We start from the raw sequence: 25,733 nt of genomic DNA on the forward strand, positions 1-25,733 counted from the left end.
ATTTGTTTTTCTCTCCTCTCTGTCTTTTGAACAGAACATAAGTTCCTTTGTTTCAGGTACCTCAGGGTCACTGTTTAAAGACCTCAGAACTTTCAGAGCTGCATTCCCAAACTCTGTGGCAGTCTTTTGTTAAATAAATTAGCGGGGTCTGAGAAGCTGAGAGCTCTGATCCTCTGTTTGAAGAGCTTCCAGAGCTAATTTACACACCCTCTGGAAGTATGGAGAATGCTAATGCCAAGGGCAAGATGGGGTTTTCTCTGAAAACTCCTGCTCATTATATAAATAAGCATTATGGTTCTTCCTCTTGCTTCTTTTTGTCTACTTGGCATGATTCTACTAAGTCCAGTTTGAATGAATAGCCAAATTATGGAATTTTGAACTTGCTTAACTGAATCATTTGTGCAGTAATTAGAAAAGAGGCACTCCAGAATAAAAGAAAAAAAAATTGTAATGGGATGTTTTTTCTGCCTAGCAATTGGAAGCCATGAAGTTGCAGAATTCTCTATCTAAACTGACTAAACAGAATAAAGAATTGCAGAATGCGGTTTCTGAATTAACTAAAAAAAATAAAGAATTAGAAAGCCACAGCACTGCTGTATTTAGACTCCTCGCAGGAGCTCCTTCTGCCAGCAACCTCTTCTCTACATCCTCCTCTGCTTATTTGTCCATCTAAAAGTACTCTACGTGCACTACCTTTCTTTTAGAGAGATCGTACTCATGATTCTAAGACAGATGATCTTATTCGTGATGTGAAGATCCCCATAAATTTACTAGACAATTCAGGGTCCTTATTAATGCTTACCGGAAACCCTGGTGGCGTAATGGTTAAGCGCTACCACTGCTAACCAAGATGTCGCCAGTTCAAATCCGCCAGGCGCTCCTTGGAAACTCTATGGGGCAGTTCTACTCTGTCCTATAGGGTCGCTATGAGTTGGAATCGACTCGACGGCACTGGGTTCTGGGTTTATTAATGCTTACCAGCCCAGATTGGCTAATTTATATAAATTAATTCGTCTGTGAATTTGTCCTAGGGAAGTAAAATTATGCTGAGAATGTGCAGAATGGAAAAAAAGAAAAAAAGAGAGTTTAGCTTCAGATATAAGCCAATGTTCTTCTCAAAGAAGTTAAAGACTAAGTCAACCAGCTGCATAAATGGAATCCTTAAGGCCTTTCTCCTCCAGAATCACCAGGATGAAAGTTCATTCTTGCACAAAACACAGAGATGAAAGTGTTCATGATTATCGATACGGATTATTTCAGAAGTTCTCAGAACATCCTGGGCTGAACCCATCAGATGAGAAAATGAAAGGAACTTTCAATACAGTGATTTCTGGCCTCAAGTCTGAAAATGCAGAATTAGTCAAGAAGCATCGTTTAGATTGGAAAGCAGCTTCCATTGAGGAATTAACTGCTTTAGTTTATGAGCTTACTTAGACTTTAGGAACAAAGCAAACTGCTCAAACTAACAAATTAAATAAATCAATAGCCCTCCAGTTACAACAGCTAAATGGGTCTACTCAGAAAAAAATGGTTTAAAACCCTCCAGTAGACCTCGAAGTAGTTTCTGAAACTATTATAAAAGCCCTGCTCACTAGAAAAGCAAATGCTTTAAGTTAAAGGATAAACAGAAGGCTTCCACCTCAGCCACACTTCCTTTACCTCATTGAGAACGAAAGGGCTCTCCGGACAGAACAGAGACTTTTTCTATGGTAGCTCTAAACTCTCAAAGACAAGCAACTACATATACTAATGGAGAACCTTGTAAATTTTTATTTCATTAGGGGACTGCTTTATCTGTGATAAATTTCACTTGCCCAAAAAGCCCAACCCAGAGTAAAAAGATTTCAGTTTTAGTGGAAGTTACAAATAAAGAAGAACGTTCTTTCATTCTCTACCTGCACCATTCTGTCTTGGTTCAACGGAAAGTTTTCATCCCCATCTTACTAAGCCCTGAAACACTTGTTAATTTATTAGGAAGAGATGTTTTATCTAAATGGAATTGCCACTTACAATTTAATGAAAAGGGGGAAATATTGTTAATCTTGCCTAATAATCTAAACTCAGGAATGAATAACATTTGAAAGGAAGAGATTATTCGCCATATGCAAGCCCCTACAATGCCTCTTCAAAATTCTCTTCCAATACGTTTTCTCCCCTCTGAACTTATTTCTCAAGTCTCTGAAACTTTGTGGGCCATAAATCACATAAAAACCAAAAAAACCAAACTTGTTGCTGTCAAGTCAATTCCGAGTCATAGCAACCCTACAGGACAGGGTAGAACTGCCCCATAGGGCTTCCATGGAGTAGCTGGTGGACTCGAACTGCTGACCTTTTGGCTAGCAGCCTTCACTCTTAACCACTATGCCACCAGGTTTTCCAATAGACGTTAGTAAAGCTTTATCTGCTAAACCTATTAAAATCCTAGTAGATGTATCTAACCCTTTATTAAGATCCCCCAATACCCACTCAAACAGAAAAAAAAAAAAAGGAGGAATAACACCTATTATTCAAGAATTTCTTTCTAAAGGATTATTTGTCACCTACACTAGCCCTTGCAACACGCTTATCCTCCCTGTTAAGAAACCTCACAGAAAGCGTCGGAGATTTGTTCAAGACCTACATGCAATAAACCATTTTGTTATTCCTAATTACCCCATTGTTCCAGTCCATACCTGTTACTTTCTAATGTTCCCTTAGAAGCAGTGTGCTTTACTGTTACAGACCTTTGAGCTCTGGTGACACAATGGTTAAGAGCTACAACTGCTAACCAAAAGGTCAGCATTTCAAATCCAGCTGATCCTTGGAAACCCTATAAGGCAATTCTACTTGGTCGTATAAGGTCCCTATGAATCAGAATTGACTCAATAGTAATGGGTTTGTGATTAGTGCATTTTTTAACATTCCTCTTGACCCCAAAAGTAGATACCTGTTTCCTTTTTCCTAGGAAAACCAACTGACCTGGAATGCCATGCCCGAGGAATATAGAACCTCCCAGTTATTTTTCTCAAATTTTACACGTAGACTTGTGGCCTTTGCAACTTCCAAGTAAATCTACTCTGTTAAGACAGTATTGGATTGTTAAAACATTTAGCCCTTGGTGGACATGAAGCTTCAAAGGAAACACTGGAAATAGCTCAGCCTTCTGTCAAATACCTAGGTCATTTAATCTCTACAGAAGGCATTTCCATGGATCCCAAAAGAGGCAAGGCTGCTTTTCCCTTGCCTGAGGCAAGGAAACAATTAAGGGGATTTCTAGGTCTTTGTAGTTATTGTCAAGCTTAGATTCCTAATTATTCTTTAATGACACAAACGTTATGTACAGATCTAAAAGCCTCTAAATCTGATCCATCCTACCTTATCCCCAGAGGTCAAGAGGTGATAACTAAAAAGAAAGCTTTGATTAAAACATCTGCTTTAACGTCTGGGGTCTCAAAAGCTTGTGAGTGGCCATCTAGATACTCCACTAGTCTCACCCCATCTAGAGCAAGGGAGAATGTAGAAAAACAAAGACACAAGGGAAAAATTAGTTCAAAGGACTGATGAACCACAACTATCGTAGCCTCCACCAGAATGAGTCCAGCACAACTAGGTGGTGCCCAGTTACCACCACTGTCTTCTCTGACAAGGATCACAAAGCGGCAGTTATGTTAACGAGGCACAACTCAACCTGCAAGATTGGATTGTGTCTTGAGACAATTTCCTTTGGGATATAAAAGAGAGAAGCCAGCAGAGAGAGAGGGAGTTCATACTACGAAGAAAGCAGTGCCGAGATTAGAGCACGTCCTTTGGACCTGGGTTTCCTGTTTGGAGAAGCTCCTAGTCCAGGGGAAGATTGATGACAAGGACATTCCTCCAAAGCTGACAGAGAAAGCCTTCCCCTGGAACTGATGCCCTGACTTTGGACTTCTAGCCTACTAGACTGTGAGAGAATAAACTTCTGTTTCTTAAAGCCATCCACTTGAGGTACTTCTGTTATAGCAGCACTAGATGACTAAGACAGCAGCAAAAAAGTACAATAATTCATCTTATATTTGGGCTTTGATGTGTTTAGCTGGCTGGAGTGTGCTAGGCCAATGTACTCTAGGAATATTAGGAGTTTCCATGAGCACCCATTCATACAGTGATAACTTACTATGGAAAAGTGATTCAGAATTTATATCCAGAAAGAAGAGAGACCTTGTTCTTACAAACAATCCCATAGCTGGTTATTCAGGATAGGGGTAGTCTTTCTTATGTGCTAGTATACCATGGTTCGTAATTGTGCCATTGGAAATGTCCATTCATAATCGATCTGTCACTATGGCCCAAACTGCTGATTGTGTTGCTAATGAAATAACTACACCAAAAGAACCTTTAGAGTCCTTAGTAAAGGTGGTATTGAATTACCGAATTGCATTAGATTTTATCTTAGCTCAACAAGGAATGATTTGTGCTGTCTCTGATATAACTATATTTATAACAACTTTTTTCTACTATCCTTTCCATATTCCCTGATTACCTGGCCTCCATAAGCCCCTACTCTTACTGGTGAACCAAACTGGTATTGTAAGTACATAACCAGTGTAGAATAATCCCCCAAAGTCTTATTATTTTCTTTCCCCAAATGAACTGCACAATGTGATTGCTTATGCTTCAACTTGGCTAGCCAATAGTGTCCAATTGCTTGATCAAACACTGGTCTAGATATAATGAACTATTTGCATGTGATTAAACCCACTGACCTTAAGTATAACAGATGAGCCCCCATAATCTCTGTGGGTCTCATCCAATCAGCTGAAGACCTTGAAATCAAATATGGAGGTTTTTCAAGGGAGTATTCTGCTCCAGAGGATAAACAGACCACTTCTACTGGCTCCTCCATCAGCTGACCTACCAATTTTGAGACACAAGACTGCCATGTTTTCCAGACTCACCTACATATTTTGGACTTGCCAGCCCCACAATCACATGAGTTTATTCCCCAGATATGAATCTCAATCTATCTACACACGTATATTTATATCTGTCATGGACTGAGTTACATTCCCCAAAAGTTGTGTGTATCAGTTTGGCTGGGCCATGATTCCAGTACTGTGTGATTGTCCTCTATTTTGTGATTGTAATTTTATATTAAAGAGGATTAGGGTGGGCTTATAACACCCTTACTAAGGTCACATCACTGATCCAATGTAAATGGAGTTTCCCATGGGAGTGACCTGCATCAGCTTTTATGTTACAAGAAATAAAAGGAAAGGGAAGCAAGCAGAGAGTGGGGGACTTCATACCACCAAGAAAGTAGCACCAGGAGCAGAGCACGTCCTTTGGACCAGGGGGCCCTGTGCCTGGGAAGCTCATCAACCAGGGGAAGACTGATGAGAAGGCTGACAGAGAAAGAAAGCCTTCTCCTGGATTTGATATCCTGAATTTGGACTTTGACCCTATGTTACTGTGAAGAAATACATTTCTCTTTGTTAAAGCCATTCACTTGTGGTACTTCTGTTAGAGCAGCACTAGACGACTAAGACAATATCTGTTGATCACCTATCTATTGTACTGGGTCTGTTTCTCTAAAAAATCCTGACTTTGACACACAGCCACTCTGTTAAAAACTATAGATACTTTTGGAAAAGGCTGGGAGAAATATTAACAGTATAAATTATCAACAGTGTAGTGCAGTCCTACATCAAAATTTAGTATTTAAAAAAAAAATTTTTTTTTTTTAGTACACCACTTTTCTATTTCTCTTTTACGAAGGCTATAATCAACCATAGTTCTCCACTAGTCAGACTATTCTGATTAATGTTTCCACTCCTCTGTCTATTATGGTAACCACACACACACCTTGTCTTTGGTGATTAAGTGCACCCCTTGGGCCCTGTCACCTGGGATACAATTATCCCCATTGCACTTAAAGATTCCCAGTTCAGTGGCAGTACTTCCCTCTGTAAATTCTAACCTACACGGTAGAGCAACCATGGAGCTCTTTAAGTATACTTGGACTCCTCTCCTATTTATTTCTCAAGCTATGAAAAATATGTCCTCTGAGCTCTTTTGGGATGGAAGGCTAGGTCTAACCCTTTGAGCTATGAAATTGAATCTAGAAGCTCTGCTTAGTAAACCCATATCAATAAATTCACAGTGATTCAACTCTATGTTCCTTCTACCATTACCCAACTGCTTAACATCCATCCCCACACAAATTCTCTAGATTTCTGTCTGTATAAATTGGAATAATCATGCATCTTTTTGGAGTATAGCAAACTTATGGGTCATACTTTGTACCTTATCTTTTTGGGCCTCATGAAACTTAAGTCTAGTTATAATCCAGAAGACAAGATGAGTGTCTGGGTGGGTTCTGAGAAGAATCAGCAGTGTCTTGCAGGGAAAATACCTGAGGGGAGGCCATTACAGATTCTCTTGGAAAAGTAAGGTTAATTTACCAAACCTCAGACAGGAGTGTAAGGACTACTTCTACTGGCAAAGCAGCCACATTAGTGGCTTCAGTGTCCCCAGCTTCATCAGAGTCTGCCTACATGTCTCCCTTCTGATTTTCAAAGATCCTATTCCTTTCCAGGAAACCCTGGTGGCGTAGTGGTTAAGTGCTACAGCTGCTAACCAAAGGGTCAGCAGTTCAAATCCACCAGGTGCTCCCTGGAAACTCTATGGGGCAGTTCTACTCTGTCCTATAGGGTCACTATGAGCCGGAATCGACTTGACGGCACTGGGTTTGGTTTTGGTTTTTGGTATTCCTTTCCAATCCATTGTCCTATAGGGTCGTGGTTCTAGGAGGTTCCAATCAATAATCTCACTTTAACAGAAGACACCCTGCAAGGTTGGGAAATCAATTTGCATTACAGTTTAGCCACTCACAGTATGAAACTCTGGGTTTTGCTTCCTGAAACCTTATGCTTGTGACTATAGGAGAAAACATATTTTTTTTCAGGGAACACATAGAAACTTTTATGTCATTTATAGGGTATGGCTACTGGGAATTTGAAGCCCACAAATAATCCTTTTATTTCTCTATTTCCTTCAAAGCAGTTAAGAGCAACTACCCAATCTCATTATACCCATGAGTTTCATACAAATTTTTTAAAGTATCAAATACATGTTCATCCAGAATCTTGCCTCCTATAAATATTAGGAATATTCGGGGATAATATTTTGCATATCTTGACTGACACATCTGATCATGAAATACTAGTGCTCTTTTTACAACTTGAGGAGTCGCTAGTGATGCAGATACTAAAGAAAAGTTTGGCAGTTCTAATCCACCCAGAGGAGCCTCAGAAGAAAGGCCTGGTGATCTACTTCTCAAAATCAACCATAGAAAACACCTATGGAGCACAGTTGTACTCTGACACATGGGGTCACCAGGAGTCAGAAAGAGCTTGATGGCAACAGAAAAAAAATCATTCTTTGCTCTGTTTGAGAGTGATAACAGAAAGAATTCAGTTAGGGAAAGATTAAGCCATGGTGATCAATATAAGTATTACAGAATATGGAGAACAAGAGATAAATTTATTTCATGAAACACAAAAATTCCCCTTAATACAGTGGATATTCATTAGATCTTGAAGGAATAGGGGATATGGAGAGGAGAGTTCAAGAAAACTAAAGGGAAGGAGTTAACGACGCCCCAGTGCAGGGGATTTGCAAGTACAGGAGGGGAGCAGTATGACAGTATGGCTTTTTCAGACAGGAATGAAGCAGAGCTGATACGAGGGTGGCACAGAGGCCAAGCCATTGGTCACTGGGGTGGTGTCAATATGTTTTGGATCAACCAGAGGCTTCAAGGTAAATTTCTGTAAAATGGTGGTCAGGAATAAAAACAGCTCCACGCGGGCCAAGCCTTCTCCCGGACACATTCGTTTTCCTGAAAATAACAAGCAGAGAGGTTAGATACTCCGTGGACGCTATGTTTCTTATCTGGTACTGACAGAATATGCAGTAATTATTTGATGAATAATTATATACACGGGTGGAGGAAAAGCAGGATGGATGGAAGGATAGTTGCATAGACAGATGGACAGAGGTATGAACAAACTTGCTATCTAACTAATAATACATTATGTTAACAAAAACCTTCATTCAAGGAATATTTATTTTGAGCTCTATACCAAGTACTTTTTTAAGTATCCTGGATTGTACTTGTTGTTTTGACATTTCAAGTTTCCATCACTCTTTTCCTATAAACCACCTACATTGCTTGTCCAAGAACATTAAAGGGAGAGGTGTAAGAGGAAGGGGCTCATACATCTGTGTTTCCTCTGTACCCCTGGCATAAATTTAGTCAAAGACTATGTTTCCCTCATGTACTTTCAAAAGCACATATCTAAACATGCTTCTCCCACACTTCACATCTTCAAATGGCTCCCGAAGCTATCTTAAGGCTTAAGGGTGAAACTGGTTGATTGGCCCTTCAGATTATGTTCCCAGTCTGACTTCCATGACCTTTCCTCCAGTCTTCAACCCCACATGCTTAGCTCTCACCATACTCATCCTTTGTCAATTTCCACCACACCATGCATTTTCTAGATTTATTTCATGCTTTTTTCTTTCTCTAAGACATACTTCCATCACACTTTCTTCAACAACTAGGTCAAACGTCACTTTCTCATTAAAATGTGATCCCCTTAGGCAGTAGAATCTTGCTCTCGAATGATTTCCTCAACATCATATTTATCATAGTCTTGCTTTCATTGAAGCAAAAATCACATTGAATTGTAATTCTGTCACTATTTATTTTTCATTCCTGCTAAAACGTGAGTTGCTTAATGGGAGTGTACAGACCTTTGCCATCTGGGTATTTTCCATGCCAGATCCAATGCGGGCATCAAAAGCCAAATAATTAGAGAAGTTTATTTCATGACCAGAAACTCAACTGACACACAGGAGGTGTTGAAATCTCGATATCCAAGAAGGAACCTCACGACTGGAAGAAGATCAGGGTGCTCTGGAATCATTGTAAGGTATGCAGACACATTCTCATGGTTTCCCTGACCCCTCAGTTAATTGGCTGGCAGTTCTAACATATTTGATATAGAGAGAATGTCCTATTCTGTCCTTTTGGTTAATTACATAGGTGAAAATAGCCTGCCCCTCAATTGTACACCAAGAAATTAGATAACCTACATGTAATGCACAAAGTCCTAGAAATACATAAACTTCCTATACTGACTCAACAAGAAATGGAAGACCTCAACAAAACCATAACAAGTGACGAGACTGAATCAGTAATCAAAATCTCCCTAAAAAGAAAACACCCAGACTAGATGGCTTGACTGAGGAATATAGGAAACATTTCTAAGAATTAACTCCACTGCTTCTTAAACTTATCTCAAAAATAGAAGAGGAGGGAACATTTCCGAACTCAGTCTATGAGACTAGGTAGTACTTTGATATCAAGCCAGGGAAAGACAACACAAGAAAAGAAATCTATACTGCAAAATCCCTTATGACTATAGATGAAAATATCTTAAACAAAATACTAGCAAACTTAATCCAAACACGTATTAAAAGGATTATGCACCACATTCAAGTAAATTTTATCTTAGGAATGCAAGGGTAGCTCTACATTAGAAAATCTATCAATACCTTATAGCACCTTAATAGAACAAAAGATCATCTCAGTTGATGAAGAGAAGGTATTTGATGAAAATCCTACATGCTCTCATGATTAAAAAGACATTCAACAAGGTAGGAATATGAGGGCTATTCCTCAAGTAATAAAGAACATTTAGGAAAAGTCCACATATAACCTCATACGAAACGGACAAAGTCTGAGAACATTCCCTTTAAGATCAGGGACAAAACAAGGATGCCCACTCTCACAGCTCATGTTCAACTTTATATTGGAAGCCCTATCTGGAGCAATTAGGCAAAATAAAGAAAATAAGAGGTAACCAGATCAAGAAATTAGAAGTAAAACTATACCTTTTTGCTGGTGTCATGATCTTATATATAGAAAATCCAAAAGAATCCACAAAAAAGTTACAAAAACTAACAAATTCAGCAATGTGACCAGATAAAAGGTAAACACACAAAAATCAATCAGGCTTCTATATATCATCAATGAATGTTCAGAAAAGGAAATTAAGGAAACAAGTCCATTTGCAATACCATCTAAAATAATAAAATATCTTGGAATGAACATAGCCAAAGATGTAAAAGACTTGTACACTGAAAACTATAAATCATTACTGAAAGAAATCAAAGATGACCTAAATAAATATACGGGCATTCCATTTTCATAGACTGGAAATCTTACTATTGTTAAGATGTCAATATTACTCAAAGCAATATATAAATGCAATGCAATACCCAACAAATGCCAACATTCTTCTTTGCAGAGATGGAAAGCCATTCCTCAAATTTATGTGTAACTATGCAGGGCCCCTGCTAGCCAACACACTCTTAAAAACACAACAAAGTAGGAAGACTCACATTTTCTTATATCAAAGCATATCATAGAGCTACAGTGGTCAAAAGAGTTGGGTACTGATATAATGATAGATATATTCACTGATGGAATAGAATTAAAAGTTTAGAAAGAAACCCACACATCTGTGATCAAATGAGTTTTTATGAGGATGCTAAGTCCATTCCATGAGGAAAAGAAGAGTCACTCTAATAAACAGTGCAGAGACAACTCTATCCTCCAAATTAAAAAGAAAAAAAAGTGAACTCAAAATATATCAAGAACCAAAATGCAAAAACTAAAACTATAAAACTCTTAACAAGAAAACATATCAGTAATGCTCTGAAATTTAATATTTAACAATGGGTTCTTAGATATGGCAACAAAAACATGAACAACAAAAGACAACATAAATAAATGGGACTTTATCAAAATTTAAATGTTTATTCATCAAAGAGCTTTATCAACATAGTGAAAGACAACCTACAGACTGGGAAAACATTTTGGGGGACTCTGTATCTGGTATGGTTTAATATCCAAAATATATAAAGACCTCCTGAAACAAAAAGACTAACAATGCAAAAAAAAAAAAAAAAAAAAGACAAATGGACTAACGGCATAAACAGACATTTCATCAAAATGAAATACAAATGGTCAGGAAGCACCTGAAAAGATTCTCATGTCATTTGTCATAAGGAAACTACAAATCAAAACCTCAATAAGATATCACTTCACCCCCACTAAGATTACAATAATAAAAAGAAAAAGAAAAGAACAGGTGCTGGCAAGGATGTGGAAAAATTGTGAGTGTAAAATGGTACAGCAACTGTGAAAAATAGTTTGAGGTTCCTAAAAACATTACCACTTGTTCTTCTAAAGTAAGAAAGCTAGAGAAGGTGTTGATTGCCTTCTGCTTCCAGATACTTCACTGAGCTACACTCAGTACCACTCCTAGGCATACACCTAAAAGAATTGAAAGCAGAAACATAAACAGATAAATGTACACCAATGTTCACTGCAGCACTGATCATGACAGCCAAAAGGTAGAAACAAACTAAATGACCATTAACAGATGAACAGACAACAAAATGTGCATACAGACAATGGAATATTACTTTGCCATAAAGAGAAATGAAGTCCTCATCCATGCTCCAGCATGGAAGAAACTTGACAACTTTATGCTCACTGAAATAAACCAGTTACAAAAGGGTGGATATTGCATGATTCCACTTACATGAAATATCTAGAATAAGCAAATGTAAAAGAACCAAAGTTTATTAGTAGTTACTAGAGATGGGACTGTTAGTTTGTCATACTGTGGGGGCTTGCTTGTTGCTGTGATGCTGGAAGCTATGCCGCCAGTATTCAGATACCAACAGGGTCACCCATGGAGGACAGGTTTAAGCTGAGCTTCCAGACTAAGACAGACTAAGAAGAAGGATCGGCAGTCTACTTCTGAAAAGAATTAGCCTGTTAAAACCTTATGAATAGCAGCGGAACATTGTCTGATACAGTGTTGGAAGATGAGCCCCCCAGCTTGGAAGGCACTCAAAAGACAGCTGGGGAAGACCTGTCTCCTCAAAGTAGAGTCGACCATGATGACATAGATGGAGTAAAGCTTTTGAGACCTTCATTTGCTGATGTGGCACGACTCAAATTGAGAAGAAACAGCTGCAAACATCCATTAATAATCAGAAACTGGAATGTACAAAGTGTGAATCTAGGAAATTTGAAAATCATCAAAAATGAAATGGAACACATAAATGTTAGGCATTGGTGAGCTGAATGGACTGGTATTGGCCATTTTGAACTGGACAATCATATAGTCTACTATGCCAAGAACGACAACTTGAGGAGGAATAGTGTTGCGTTCATCATCAAAGAGAACATTTCAAGATCTATCTGGAAGTACAGCACTGTCAGTGATAGGATAATATCCATATGCCTAGAAGAAGACCAGTTAATATGACTATTTTTCAAGTTTACGCACCAACCACTAGAGCCAAAGATGAAGAAATTGAAGACTTTTATCAGCTTCTGCAGTCTGAAATTGATCGAACGTGCAATCAGGATCCATTGATAATTACTGGTGATTGGAACAGGAAAGTTGGAAACAAAGAAAAAGGATTGGTAGTTGGGAAATATGGCCTTGGTGATAGAAATAATGCTGGAGATTGAATGACAGAATTTTGCAAGACCAATGACTTTTTCATTGCAAATACCCATTTTCACCAACATAAATGGTGACCATACACATGTACCTTGCCAGATGCAACACACAGGAGTCAAATCAACTACATGTGTGGAAAGAGACAAAGGAGAAGCTCAATATCATCAGTCAGAACAAGGCCAGGGGCCGACTGTGGAACAGGCCATCAATTGCTCATATGCAAGTTCAAGATGAAACTGGAGAAAATCAGAGCAAGTCCATGAGAGCCAAAATACAACCTTCAGTATATCCCAGCTGAACTTAGAGACCATCTCGAGAATAGATTTGACACCTTGAACACTAATGAGCAAAGACCAGAGGAGTTGTAGAATGACATCGAGGACACCATACATGAAGAAAGCAAGGGGTCATTGAAAAGACAGGAAAGAAAGAAAAGGCCAGGATGGATGTCAGAAGAGACTCTGAAACTTCCTCTTGAAGGTGGAGCAGCTGAAGCAAAAGGAAGAAAGGAAAAGTAAAAGAACTGAACAGAAGATTTCAAACGGTGAATCAAGAAGACAAAGTAAAGTCTTATAATGACATGTGCAAAAAGCTGGAGATAGAAAATCAAAAGGGAAGAACACACTCGGCATTTCCCAAGCTAAAAGAAGTGAAGAAAAAATTCAAGCCTCAAGTTGCAATAGTAAGGGTTCCATGGAGAAAGCACTAAAGGACGCAGGAAGCATCAAAAGAAGATGGAGGGAATACAGAGTTCTTTACCAAAAAGAATTAGTCGACTTTCAACCATTTCAAGAGGTGGCACATAATCAGGAGTCAATGCTACTGAAGGAAGAAGTCCAAGCTGCTCTGAAAGCATTGGCAAAAAACAAGACTCCAGAAATTGATGGAATATCAATTGAGATGTTTCAACAAACGGATGCAGCACTTGAAGTGCTCACTTGTCTATGCCAAGAAATATGGAAGACAGTTTCCTGGCCAACCGACTGGAAGAGATCCATACTTATGCCTATTACCAAGAAAGTTGATCCAACTGAATGTGGAAATGATAGAACAATATCATTAATATCACACGCAAGCAAAATTTTGCTGAAGATCATTCAAAAATGGCTGCAGCAGTATATTGACAGGGACTGCTAGAAATTCAGGCTGGGTTCAGACGAGGACATGGAATCAGGGATATCATTGCTGATGTCAGGTGGATCTTGGCTGAAAGCAGAGAATACCAGAAGAATGTTTACTTGTGTTTTATTGACTATACGAATGCATTCGACTGTGTGGATCACAACAAATTACAAATAACAGTGCAAAGAATGGGAATTCCAGAACACTTAATAGTACTCATGAGGAACCTGTACATAGATCAAGAGGCAATTGTCCAGACAGAACAGGGGGGTATTAAGTGGTTTAAAGTCAGGAAAGGCGTGTGTCAGGGTTGTATCCTTTCACCATACCTACTGAATGTGAATGGTGAGCAAACAATCCGAGAAGCTAGACTATATGAAGAACAACGGGGCAACAAGAGTGGAGGAAGATTCATTAACAACCTGCTTTATGCAGGTGATACAACCTTGCTTGCTGAAAGTGAAGAGGACTTGAATCACCTACTGATGAAGATCAAAGATCACACACAGCCTTCAGTATGGATGACATCGCAACATAAAGAAAACAAAAATCCTCACAACTAGACCAATAAGCAACATCATGATAAATGGAGAAAAGATTGAAGTTGTTAAGGATTTCATTTTACTTGGATCCACAATCAACACCCATGGAAGCAGCAGTCAAGAAATCAAAAGACACATTGCATTGGGCAAATCTGCTGCAAAGGACTTCTTTGAAGTGTTGAAAAGATGTCACATTGAAGACTAAGGTGTGCCTGACCCAAGCCATGGTATTTTCAAATGTATCATGTGCATGTGAAAGTTGGACAATGAATAAGGAAGACAAGAAGAAACTGACGCCTTTGAACTGTGGTGTTGGTGAAGAAGTGGAGAAGGACATCATGCTTGGTAAAGTACAGGGGCAGTGGAAAAGAGGAAAAGCCCCTATGAGGTGGATTGACACAGTGGCTGCAAAAATGGGCTTGAGCATAGCAATGATTGTAAGGATGGTGCAGGACTTGGCAGTATTTCGTTCTGTTGTACCTAGGGTCGCTATGAGTCGGAACCGACTCGACGGCACCTAACAACAACAACTAAGGAGCAAAGGAGAAAGAGGCATTGCTCAGGGTTACTGAGCTTCTGATAAGGGTGAGAGAACAATTTGGAAATGGATATCGGGTGACTGTTGTATGCCGTGATAAATGTAATAATGTCACTGGTTGTACATCTAAAAATGTTGAAAAGGGGAAATGTTTTGTCATATGTATACAAATATATATATAAACACTACTACAATTTTTTCAAAAATGCCTTGCCCTCTCTTCTTTCTTTGTTCCCTGCCCCTGTAATGCAGCTCACATTTCATTGCTATTACTAGAATGCTGCTTATTCCATTTTATGCCTTATTGTGAGGTATGTGAGAGCAGGAAGTTGGTGGCTTTCCCAGTTTGTCCCCTGAGCAGCCTGTGGTTCCCTCTCTCACAGCTCTAGTCATATTGGATTATAATGGTTTGTTTACTCATTTGCTTTCTTATCTAGGGAGTGGATGAGGCCCTTGAGTGCACATTCTGTGTTTATGGATATTTGTGTCCCTAGAGGTCAGCTTTGGGGCAGGGGGGAGATGGTGTGAGGGGCTCACAAAGATGCTAGCAATCTAAATGAGTTTCACCCTGTAGGAGATGCTATTGGGTAGCTCAGTGATGTATCTGGAGACAGAATTCAATCAACTCATTCCCTAACTTTCTCACTATGGGAGAACTGGGTCACATCCCCCAAAACTCACTAAAAAAATCTGGCCCAATATTAAGAATTTTTCATGAATAGGAAAGCATATGGCATTGGGAATGGTGCTTGAGATCACATACAAGCAGCAATTCTACTAGCCCCAAATAGGCACCATGCAAGCCTCAACTGATCTCTTACAGGTACCCTGTTCCCTAAATTACAGGTGGATAACCCATCAACCCATTGCCGTTGAGTCGAGTGTCTGGTGGACACAAATTACAGGTGGATACAAATTTCTATTACCTGCTGAGAAAGGCATGAAGTAATCACTCTTCTTAAAGTTGCCACTCTCATCCAGAAAGTGACCAGGGTCAAACATCTCTGGGTTAGGGAATTCTTTGTTGTCATGGAGCACAGAAGACAGTGCAGTTAATATGGTTGTGCCCTAGAATGAATAGGTATCATTGGACTTAGTTATACAGAAATCATGGAGTTGGTAAAATACTGGACATCACTTAGCCTAATGTCTTTGATCTATAGATGAGGAAACACACATCCAAAGAAACACAGTTACATTTCCACCCAGATAGATAAAGTAGTAAACAAGGATGGTTTTGTTTATATCTCGGGGGGTTTATATCTGTAATAATAATATTACAAAAGTAGCCTCCAACTATAATGGAAGTAATGAATATCTAGGTGACAGACCTTCTGAATGTCTTAGATATTGTATACAAAATTTGTCCATGATTCACTGACTCCTATATATTCCTATCCTCAGAATATTATTGATCAGTTTATAAGGAAGTTGTCATGTATTTCACCTATAATGAATTTTATTCTACATTCTGAAAAAAAAATGAAACAGAGATAAAGAGTTATGACTGATTATAAATTATTCCATTTATGTCACATTTCATTATATAACATTCTTGAAAAGGCAAAACTGCAGGGACAGACAGACAAAACTGGAGGCGGTGGAGTGGACTGGTTGCAATAACAGCAGGAGGGAAGTTTTTTGGGGGATGGTGATTGAAATGTCTTATATCTCAATTGTGGTGGTGGTTACATAACTGTGAAAACTCAATGAACAGTTTACTTAAAAGGGTGAGTTTTATTAAAAAATAGAATACATCAAGACACAAGAGCACTTGTAGTCAAAACTATGACTTCATTGCATTTAACAAAAGAACCCCATTTAGACTTTCTAGAAACAGCAATTCCCACAATTAGTTATATGTCCTTCCAGAAATATGCCCTTCCAAAAATATTTTATGCAAATCAGGCAGATGAACGTATACGCATTCATGTCACTTCTCAATTTCCTCTTTCCTTTACCCGAATGTCAAGCACTCTACTACATCTTGATTTTTATATTTATTGAATGATTTGAATATTGTCCCATACAAACACATACATTCTATTTGTTGTTAGGTGCTGTCAAGTTGGTTCTGACTCACAGCGAACCTATGTACAATAGAATGAAACACTGCCCCTTCCTGTGACATCCTCACAATCCTTCCTATGTTTGAGCCCATTGTTGCTGCCACAGTGTCAATCCGTCTCATGGAGGGTCTTCCTCTTTTTCGCTGACCCGCTACCTTACTGAGTATCGTATCCTTCTCCCGGGACTGATCCCTCCTGATAACATGTTCAAAGTACATGAGATGAAGTGTTGCCATCCTTGCTTCCAAGGAGCAGCACTCTGGCAGTTCATCTTCCAAGACAGATTTGTTCGTTCTTTTGGCAGTCCATGGTATAGTTCAATATTCTTAGCCAACAGCATAATTCAAAGGCGTTGATTCTTCTTCAGTCTTCCTAATTCATTGCCCAACTTTTCCATGCATATGAAGCAGCTGAAAATATCATGGATTGGGTTCCCCAAAAACCTGGCACACCATAGTCCTCAAAGTGACGTCTTTGCTTTTCAATACTTTAAAGAGGTCTTTTGCAGCACATTTGCCCAATGTAAAACATCATTTGATTACTTGACTGTTGCTTCTGTGGGCATTGATTGAAGATCCAAGTAAAATGAAATCCATCACAACTTTGACATTTTATTTTTTAATTTCTCATGATATTGCTTATTGTTTAAGTTGAATTTTTGCTTTTTTTGTACTGAGGTTCAGGCTGAAGGCTATAGTCTTTGATCTTCACCAGTAAGTGCATCACGATTACTTTCGGCAAGTATGATTGTGTCATCTGCATATCACAGGATGTTAATCAGTCTTCCTCCAATCTCAATGCTGCATTCTTCTTCATAAAGTCTAGCTTCTCTCATCATTATGAACACAGATACATCTGCCTTATTCATGTTGTACAATATGAAAGAACCATTTCACTTTTGATGAATATACAGATAGTTTATAGTATTCCTTTATTCCAAGCAATGATGAAACTTATTTAGCTGCTCCTCCAATTGTACACGGAGTAGACATCAAGAATTTGAATTCTTACATTATAAGATATTAAATTTTATATTATACTAGATATTGTCAAATTGTCTTCCAAATAGATGTACTATTTAGTAATTCAGCCACCAGTGTATGCAAGTACTCATCTACACATATCCTCACCAATACAACATTTTTCAGCTTTTGTCTTCATCAATTTGATAGGTGAAAATGGTATGTTACAGGTTAGAAGCTTGACAATATGAAAAACAAGTTATCAGGATTGGAAGAAGATTCAGTAACAACCTGTGTTATGCAGGTGACACTACCTTGCTTGCTGAAAGTGAACAGGACTTGAAGCACTTACTGATGAAGATCAAAGACCAAAGCCTTCAGTATGGATTACATCAAACATAAAGAAAACAGAACTCCTAAGAACGGGACCAATAAGCAACATCATGAAAAACAGAGAAAATATTGACGTTCTCAAGGATTTCATTTTACTTGGATCCACAGACAACTTCCATGGAAACAGCAGCCAATAAATCAAATGACATTGGGCAAATCTGCTGCAAAAAGACCTATTTAAAGTCATGAAAAGCAAAGATGTCACCTTGAAGACTAAGGCACACTTCACCCCAAAGATTTCATCTTGAAGACTAAGGTGCTCCTGACCCAAGCCATGGTGTATTTGATTGCCTCATATGCATGCCAAAGATGGATGATGAATAAGAAGACCAATGAGGTATCAGTGCCTTTGAATTGTGGTGTTGGCAAAGAATACTGAATATATCATGGACTGCCAAAAGAACCAACAAATCTGTCTTGGAAGAAATACAAGCCGAACGATCTTTAGAAGTAATTATTTAGCAGTAGTTAATACTGATAACGAAAACCCTGGTGGCATAGTGGTTAAGTGCTGTGGCTGCTAACCAAATGTGGGCAGTTCGAATATGCCAGGTTCTCCTTGGAAACACTATGGGTAGTTGTACTCTGTCCTATAGGGTCGCTATAAGTCAGAATCTACTTGACAGCAACAGGTTTGGTTTTTTGTTTTTTTGTTAGTCATACGTTGCTAATAATATTTGAATTTAAACCAATTAAAAATAAATAAAATTATTTCAGGTACTCAGGAACTGGCTACTGTATTATACAGTACAGATGTAAGACATTTCCATCATTGCAGAAAGCTTTTTGGGTATGGCTGTCTTAAATCAGTTGTCAACAAATCACAGTCCATAGGAAGCCCAAATCCCACCTACTATCTGTCTGTTTTTATTTGTTTTTAATAATTATATGCCTGAAATTCATATAAGATAAATCAACCATTTTAAAGTGAACAATTCAGTGGCATTTAGTACGTTCACAATGTTGTGCAAACACTACCTCTATCTAATTCCAAAACATTACCTTCACTCCTAGGTAAGCCTCCTACCATTAAGTTTATCCCCATTACCCCTCTCCCAATCCCATATAAATGAATAACATAACATGTAACCTTTTGTGTCTGGCTTCTTAGCAGATGTTTTAGTGGCTAATTGCTGGTTTATAGAAACACAACTGATTTTTGCAAGTTGATCTTGTACTCTTGCTAATTTGATGAATTTGTTTATTAGTTTTTGAAGCTTTTTTTTTTTGTGAATTATTTGCAATCTCCTATATATAGTCACATCATCTGGGACTAGATTTAATTTTTGAAACCTTACCAAACTCACAGCCCTACCGTCCCAAACAGAAATTTTAGTTCTCTTTATTTATTATAATAGCAATATGTGATGGCTTCAAGTGGGATGGAGTAGCTTGAGCAAGTAGGCACCATGTGTCAGAAGGCCTTGGAAAGCTGCTAACAAAAGATGTGCAAGCCACTGCACTGAAAACGAAGCATTATTGAGAAAAGTAAAGAACGCCCAAATAGATTGGTAGCATATACCATATTCATGAATTGAGAGATTCAACATGTCAATTCTTTCCAATTTGATCTACAAATTTAAAGTCACGCTAATTAAAATCCCAGTGAAATGTTTTGGGAAATTGACTATAACTGATACTAAAATTCATCTGGCCATGTAAACAGGAAGGAGAAACCTAAGCAATCCTAAAGAAGCAGAACAAATTTGTAAGACTTACACTGCCGGGTCTCAAGGCCTGCAATAAAGCATGTAGCCCCAAACTGGATACAACACTTGTGATATTTGCACTTTTCTCAACCCGAGTTTGTCGAAGATTGAAATCATACTGTGAATATGGGAACTTTAAGAGAACTTGAAGAAACAAACCTTACCTTGGGGATGAGGCAGTTCCTGAATTTAATGTCACGGGTCACCTTGCGGGGCAGGGACATGGGGAGGAGGTCAGTGTATCTCTGGATCTCGTGCACTACGGCATCCGTGTAGGGCATGCTGCTCCTGTCCTGCATGCAGGGGCTCCGGTTTTGGCCAACCACGTGGTCAATCTCTTCCTGGACTTTAGCTGATAAGACAAAAGTAAGAACTGATGAAAAGGAGAAAACTGGCACAATTGCTATAGAAATTCAGCATTACATGAAGCCTTATGAAATTGTCCCCATATCATTACAAATGTAACTTATATGCCCAGAAGTACACCTAGACGGAGAGAATTGCATACATACTACCACCCGTCTGTCAGTTTGTTGTACTGTGGTGGCTTTTGTGTTGCTATGATGCTGGAAGCTATCCCTCCAGTATTCCAAATATCAGCAAGGTTACCCATGGTCTCACCTTCTTTGGAGATGTTCAGAGGAGGGACCTGACCTGGAGAAGTACATTATGCTTGATAAAGTAGAGGGTCAGTGAAAAGGAGGAGACCCCTCAACGAGATGAATTGACAGCGTGGCTGCAATAATGGGCTTAAATAGAGCCATGATTCTGAGAATGGCACAGAATCGTGTAGTGTGTCATTTTGTTGTACATTGTATCACTATGAGTTGGAACCCACTAGACAACACCTAACAACAACAACAACCAGGTATGGGAGATAAGGATTTACAAGTTCAACTCACCCCCATACAAAACACACATATACATGCGTGTACACGCATACACACATGCACAAACACTCATGCACACATATGCACATACACTCATACATATATTTCCCACCCCATTCTATATCATATTGATATCACCATTTTTAGTTATATCAATACTCATTTTTTATATCATTACGACTACATAAATATTGTTCCCTGCTGTGATAAAAAAATTTTTTTTTCCTATGCTTATATTTCATTTTTGTACACTCTTTGATTTAAAAGTGTGTCTTTATTTTATTACTAATTTCTTAGATGCAAATTTAGAATGACTTCTAGATGCTCTGGAAAATCTAGAAGTTTGAAACTCCTAGTAATAATCTCCTAATTGTGCAGAAGCCTGAGATAATTGATCACATCCCCTTCATTCTTGGTCTTCCCTCACATGAGCTTTATCCACCCACTCCACTGGGAACTGGTTGCTTTCTAGGCCTGGTGGCCAGTAGCCTTCCTGAAATTTTCCTGCTGCAACTCTCTTCCCATGGAATCCTGACACCGCACCAGAGCTTTATCATGTTTAGTTCTGCCCACACTGTCCTTTCCTTCTCTCAGTGCCCTTCCCTGTAATGGGTTGAATTGTGTTCCTCAAAAATGTGTGTCAACTTAATGGTCTGACTGAGACTAGAGGAATCCCGGCGGGCGTGGTCCCCAAACCTTCTGTTGGCCCAGGACGGGAACCATTGCCGAAGACAACTCATCAGACATGAAAGGGACTGGTCAGTGGGTAGGAGAGAGATGCTGATGAAGAGTGAGATATTTGTATCAGGTGGACACTTGAGACTGTGTTGGCATCTCCTGTCTGGAGGGGGGATGGGAGGATAGAGAGAGTTGGAAGCTGGCAAAATTGTCATGAAAGGAGAGACTGGAAGAGCTGACTCATTAGGGGGAGAGCAAGTGGGAGTACGGAGTAAGGTGTATATAAACTTATATGTGACAGTTTGACTTGATTTGTAAACGTCCACTTGAAGCTCAATAAAAGTTAATAAAAAAAGAATGTGTGTCAGCTTGGCTAGGCCATGATATGCGGTATTGTCTGGTTGTCCACCATTTTGTGATCTGATGAGATTATCCCATGTGTTATTGTTCCAAACCTCAATGATGTTAATGGAAACCCTGGTTAAGAGCTATGGCTGTTCACCAAAAGGTTGGCATTTGAATCCACCGGGCAGTTCAATTCTGTCCTACAGCGTCACTGTGAGTCTCAATCCACTCAACAATGGCAATGGGTTTAGTTTTGGTTTATGATGTTAATGAGGCAGTATTAGAGGCAGTTACATTAATGAGGCAGCAGGACTCAATCTACAGCATTAGGCTGTATTTTGAGCCAATCTCTTTTGAGATATAAAAGACAGAAATGAACAGAGAGAATAGGGACTTCATTACCACCAAGTAAGGAGAGCTAGGAGCAGAGCATGTCCATTGAACTTGGGGCCCCCTAGACTAAGGGGAAGTTTGATAACAAGGACCTTCTTCCAGAGCTGACAGAGAGAGAAAAACTTCCCCTGGAGCTGATGCCCCGAATTCAGACTGCTAGCCTCCTAAACTGTGAGAGAATAAATTTCTGTTTTCTAAAGCCATCCACTTGTGGTATTTCTGCTAAAGCAGCACTAGATAACTAAGAAACTCCCCTATTGAGCAAAGTTCTCCCATTTTTACCTCTTCATCAAATTTAGACAAATTGCACCTGGGGGCACAGAACTTTAAATAATGAGCCTTGTCTAAGAGAAACATGATGGAATACATTAGCTGTGTCTTGCCAACTTCCTTTCTGAATTTTATCTTGCCCACCATCTGTGGTTTTACCTGTGACCTCTGGGTGCTTTAGCAGAAGCAGGAGTCCGTATCTCAAGGTGGTGCTTGTTGTCTGTGACGCTGCTCCAAGCAGATCATGTACTGTGTTCAACAAATTTTCAACACTGTATTCAGACTGTTGATTATGCTTTTCCTAGGAATGATTTGACAAAATGTTGACAAATTAGTTTGCCAGCATATTTAATGACAATGCATCCAAAACAACTCAGGTTGTCCTAGAGCTAAGCAAACTTAGAAACTGAAAGTGGAGTTTTCTAAAATAAACTAGTGTATTTTTTTTTTTTTTTTATGGCATGGCAGAGGTTGTAGATGAATTGACCTAATCTTTATTTTCTAACCCTTTATCGTATACTTGAAAAATAATTTCATTTCACAGCTTCTTTAGCAGTAATATGGGTGAAACAACATATTTCTTGCCAATGAGATATGAGCAAAAGTCCCCTGATACAACTTCTTCTCTTTCCTACTTCTTATTCAAAACCCACATGTGCAAGTGCATGTTGGACAGACATTATCTCGGGACAAGAAGATTGAAACATGAAGATAAAGGCCTATATATTGAGTTTGGTGAAGGCAAGCACAAGACACTTGACTCCTTGATGCTTCTAGGCTCTTGTACTTGCTTGGACTGCCTAACATGAGACTCCTTGTGAGGTAAATATGAGACAAACCCACTATGTGATTAAGCGTATTGTTAATTTGGTTTAATTGAAGAACAAACACAATCTTAATTGATAAAAAAAGAAAAAAAATTTTTTTTTTTTTCTAAACAAGTGAGGTTGCTTTAGGACTAGGGGATGATGATGGGACACTGAACAGTCAATACAAAAAGGAAAGCGTGAAATATTGACTTGAAGGAGTCATCAACATACCTAAAGAAAAACTCTTTTCCTGACTAGTACACTAGAGCAGCATTATTTTAATGAAAAGAAAAATTTTTTTTAATGGGGCACCTTAAAATCTCCTGGTGACCTGTGGCATATCTAACATCACACAATTAACCCCATTAAGACTGATTTACTCCTATCAATGGGTGTACATGTTAGGCAAACCAAGTCAACTCCCTTGGCAACATTAATTTCATTGTTTTCTAACTCTTCAACACAAAATTGCTCTAAAGCCAAAAAAGGAGCAGAGCACTTATAAACCAATATTACTACTGTCATCTGTTCGAGTGAATTTAAAGATTAAGTGGTCATGTGTGCATAGCCTATCAAAATTAAGATAGATTACACCAAACCTTGTTGAAAGAAATTAAAGAATGCTATATAAGTGGAAATACATTTCATGTTTATCAATCTTAACATTTTTTATTGCTAACATGGCATTACTCCCACACCTAGTTACAGATTTAAGGAGATCTCCTATCAAAATCAAAATCCAAAATCCTGTCTTCTGCAGACATTGGGAAACTTATCCTAAAATTCATGGGGGAGGGTTATGGCAAAATGGAGGATGACTGCTAAAGGGCATGTGTATCATTATCTCTTTGCTAAACTTCTCAAATATGACGTCTTGTCTCATGACTACAGTTTCCCACACAATCCCCTGTTATTTTTCTCCCACCCTCCCCTCTCTACTAAAACCACACTCTATAGGGTTCTTCCAGCACAAAATCTCAAATAAATTCACAGGCCTTTCCGAATACAACATCCTTCACTTCCCTATTTTATTTGATCCATTTCTTCTAAGACATTGCTTCTTCTTTGACTTCCTGGGCACTGCCTCACGGATTCTCTTCCTAGATCTCTGAGAACATGACATAATGAACGACTTTCATTTTATTTCAGACACCTCTGCATTTCCAAGGTTCACACTCTTATTGAGACCAAGTCTAAATAAATGGAAAATCTCCCAGATGGTCCTTGAGCTCCATTCTTATCATACAGAGTTTTTTTACAGGTACCAGAATGATTTCCTTAATAATTATTTGCATTTCATCCTGGCATGACTCGTAGACTACCTACCTGATTAGATGAAATCTTTCCATGCCAGCATTTATGTTTACAATTTCCCTGAAAGACATCAACAGCCAATTCCCTATTTGTCCAAATTCATCTTTGGGAACACTCCATGAAGGCTTTGCTCTTCCAACTCCTTTATCTCTTTGACATCACAAACCTCTCATCCTCTGAATACACCATTCAACCCATCTGTAATGCTCTTTCATGTCCTTCACTGAAAATATTGTAAGATCTGCATCAAACCTCAGGACATGCAGAAAGTTTACCTAGGTCAAGCCTTTCCTTCTCACGGTGGGCAATGATCACTTGCATCTTTGTTTTTTGCCATCGTATTTCCTATATTTTATCTTGTTTGTAATTGATTCCATTTCACTGAGGTGTGCATTCTGCTTCTCTTTAAGTAGATTATTAGTACCTAAAGAACAGGGTCTATATGCTCTAATTATTTAGCAATTTATTTCTTCTATGATGCTTTTTTTTTTTTTTTATGATGCTTAATGCAGATCTATGCATACCTAGGTACTAAAAGTGCTTGTCAAGAATTTCTTGCCTGACATTTAACCATCCCTAGTAAGTACAGAACTATGTAATTAACCACAAAATGGAAACGCAATAAAGAACTGAATGGCCTCTGACATCTTACCTGTTCCATTTTGATCAGGAAACAATCAATAAAGTCCCGAGGATTGTTAATGTCCAAGCTTTCTTGGTGTTTTTTCACTTTCTCCAAAATATAACTTTTTACATTAGCATCATTATTAATATATGTCTTATGACTCCCTGGGAAATAATCAGTGAGCAAAGGGAATGCATTACAGACCTACAAGAGAAAAACATCATTTATTAAATATAAATCTTTTAAATAATATATAGGTATGATGTGCGGAAACCTGGTTAAAACTGGAGCTATAAAGATGAATGAAAATGTCTCCATCTGGAGCTGGAGTTTCTTACTTTACACATAATTCTCTATGCTTATAGAAAGATTCCAGGCAGAAAAGTGACCAGATGATCAATGATGATCATCATTTCTGATACTCAGATATTATTCCTATAGTATAAAAGGAATCTTTATATCAATCCTCTCATTTTTTATATCAATACTTTTCTACAAATTTCAG

General features: G+C 38.5%; 1 protein-coding gene across 2 annotated transcripts in view; it reads right to left on the reverse strand.

Moving 5' to 3' along the window:
- Positions 1–7,488: 7,488 nt before the first annotated feature.
- The window catches only part of LOC126059554 (cytochrome P450 2C19-like), a 34,770-nt gene continuing 16,525 nt past the window's right edge, over positions 7,489–25,733 (reverse strand). The window contains exons 5-9 of one of the 2 annotated variants that reach the window (XM_049855314.1): positions 25,256–25,432; positions 22,640–22,781; positions 20,069–20,256; positions 15,698–15,839; positions 7,489–7,855 (exon numbers count right to left, since the gene is read on the reverse strand). In XM_049855314.1, coding sequence (XP_049711271.1) covers positions 7,674–7,855; positions 15,698–15,839; positions 20,069–20,256; positions 22,640–22,781; positions 25,256–25,432 — 831 coding nt within the window. In that variant the 3' untranslated portion in view covers positions 7,489–7,673. The remainder of the gene's footprint in view (positions 7,856–15,697; positions 15,840–20,068; positions 20,257–22,639; positions 22,782–25,255; positions 25,433–25,733) is intronic. The other variant, XM_049855315.1, reaches the window with a different exon arrangement.

This window comes from Elephas maximus, chromosome 16, assembly GCF_024166365.1.
Source record: "Elephas maximus indicus isolate mEleMax1 chromosome 16, mEleMax1 primary haplotype, whole genome shotgun sequence".
NCBI classification, from domain to species: Eukaryota; Metazoa; Chordata; class Mammalia; order Proboscidea; family Elephantidae; genus Elephas; species Elephas maximus.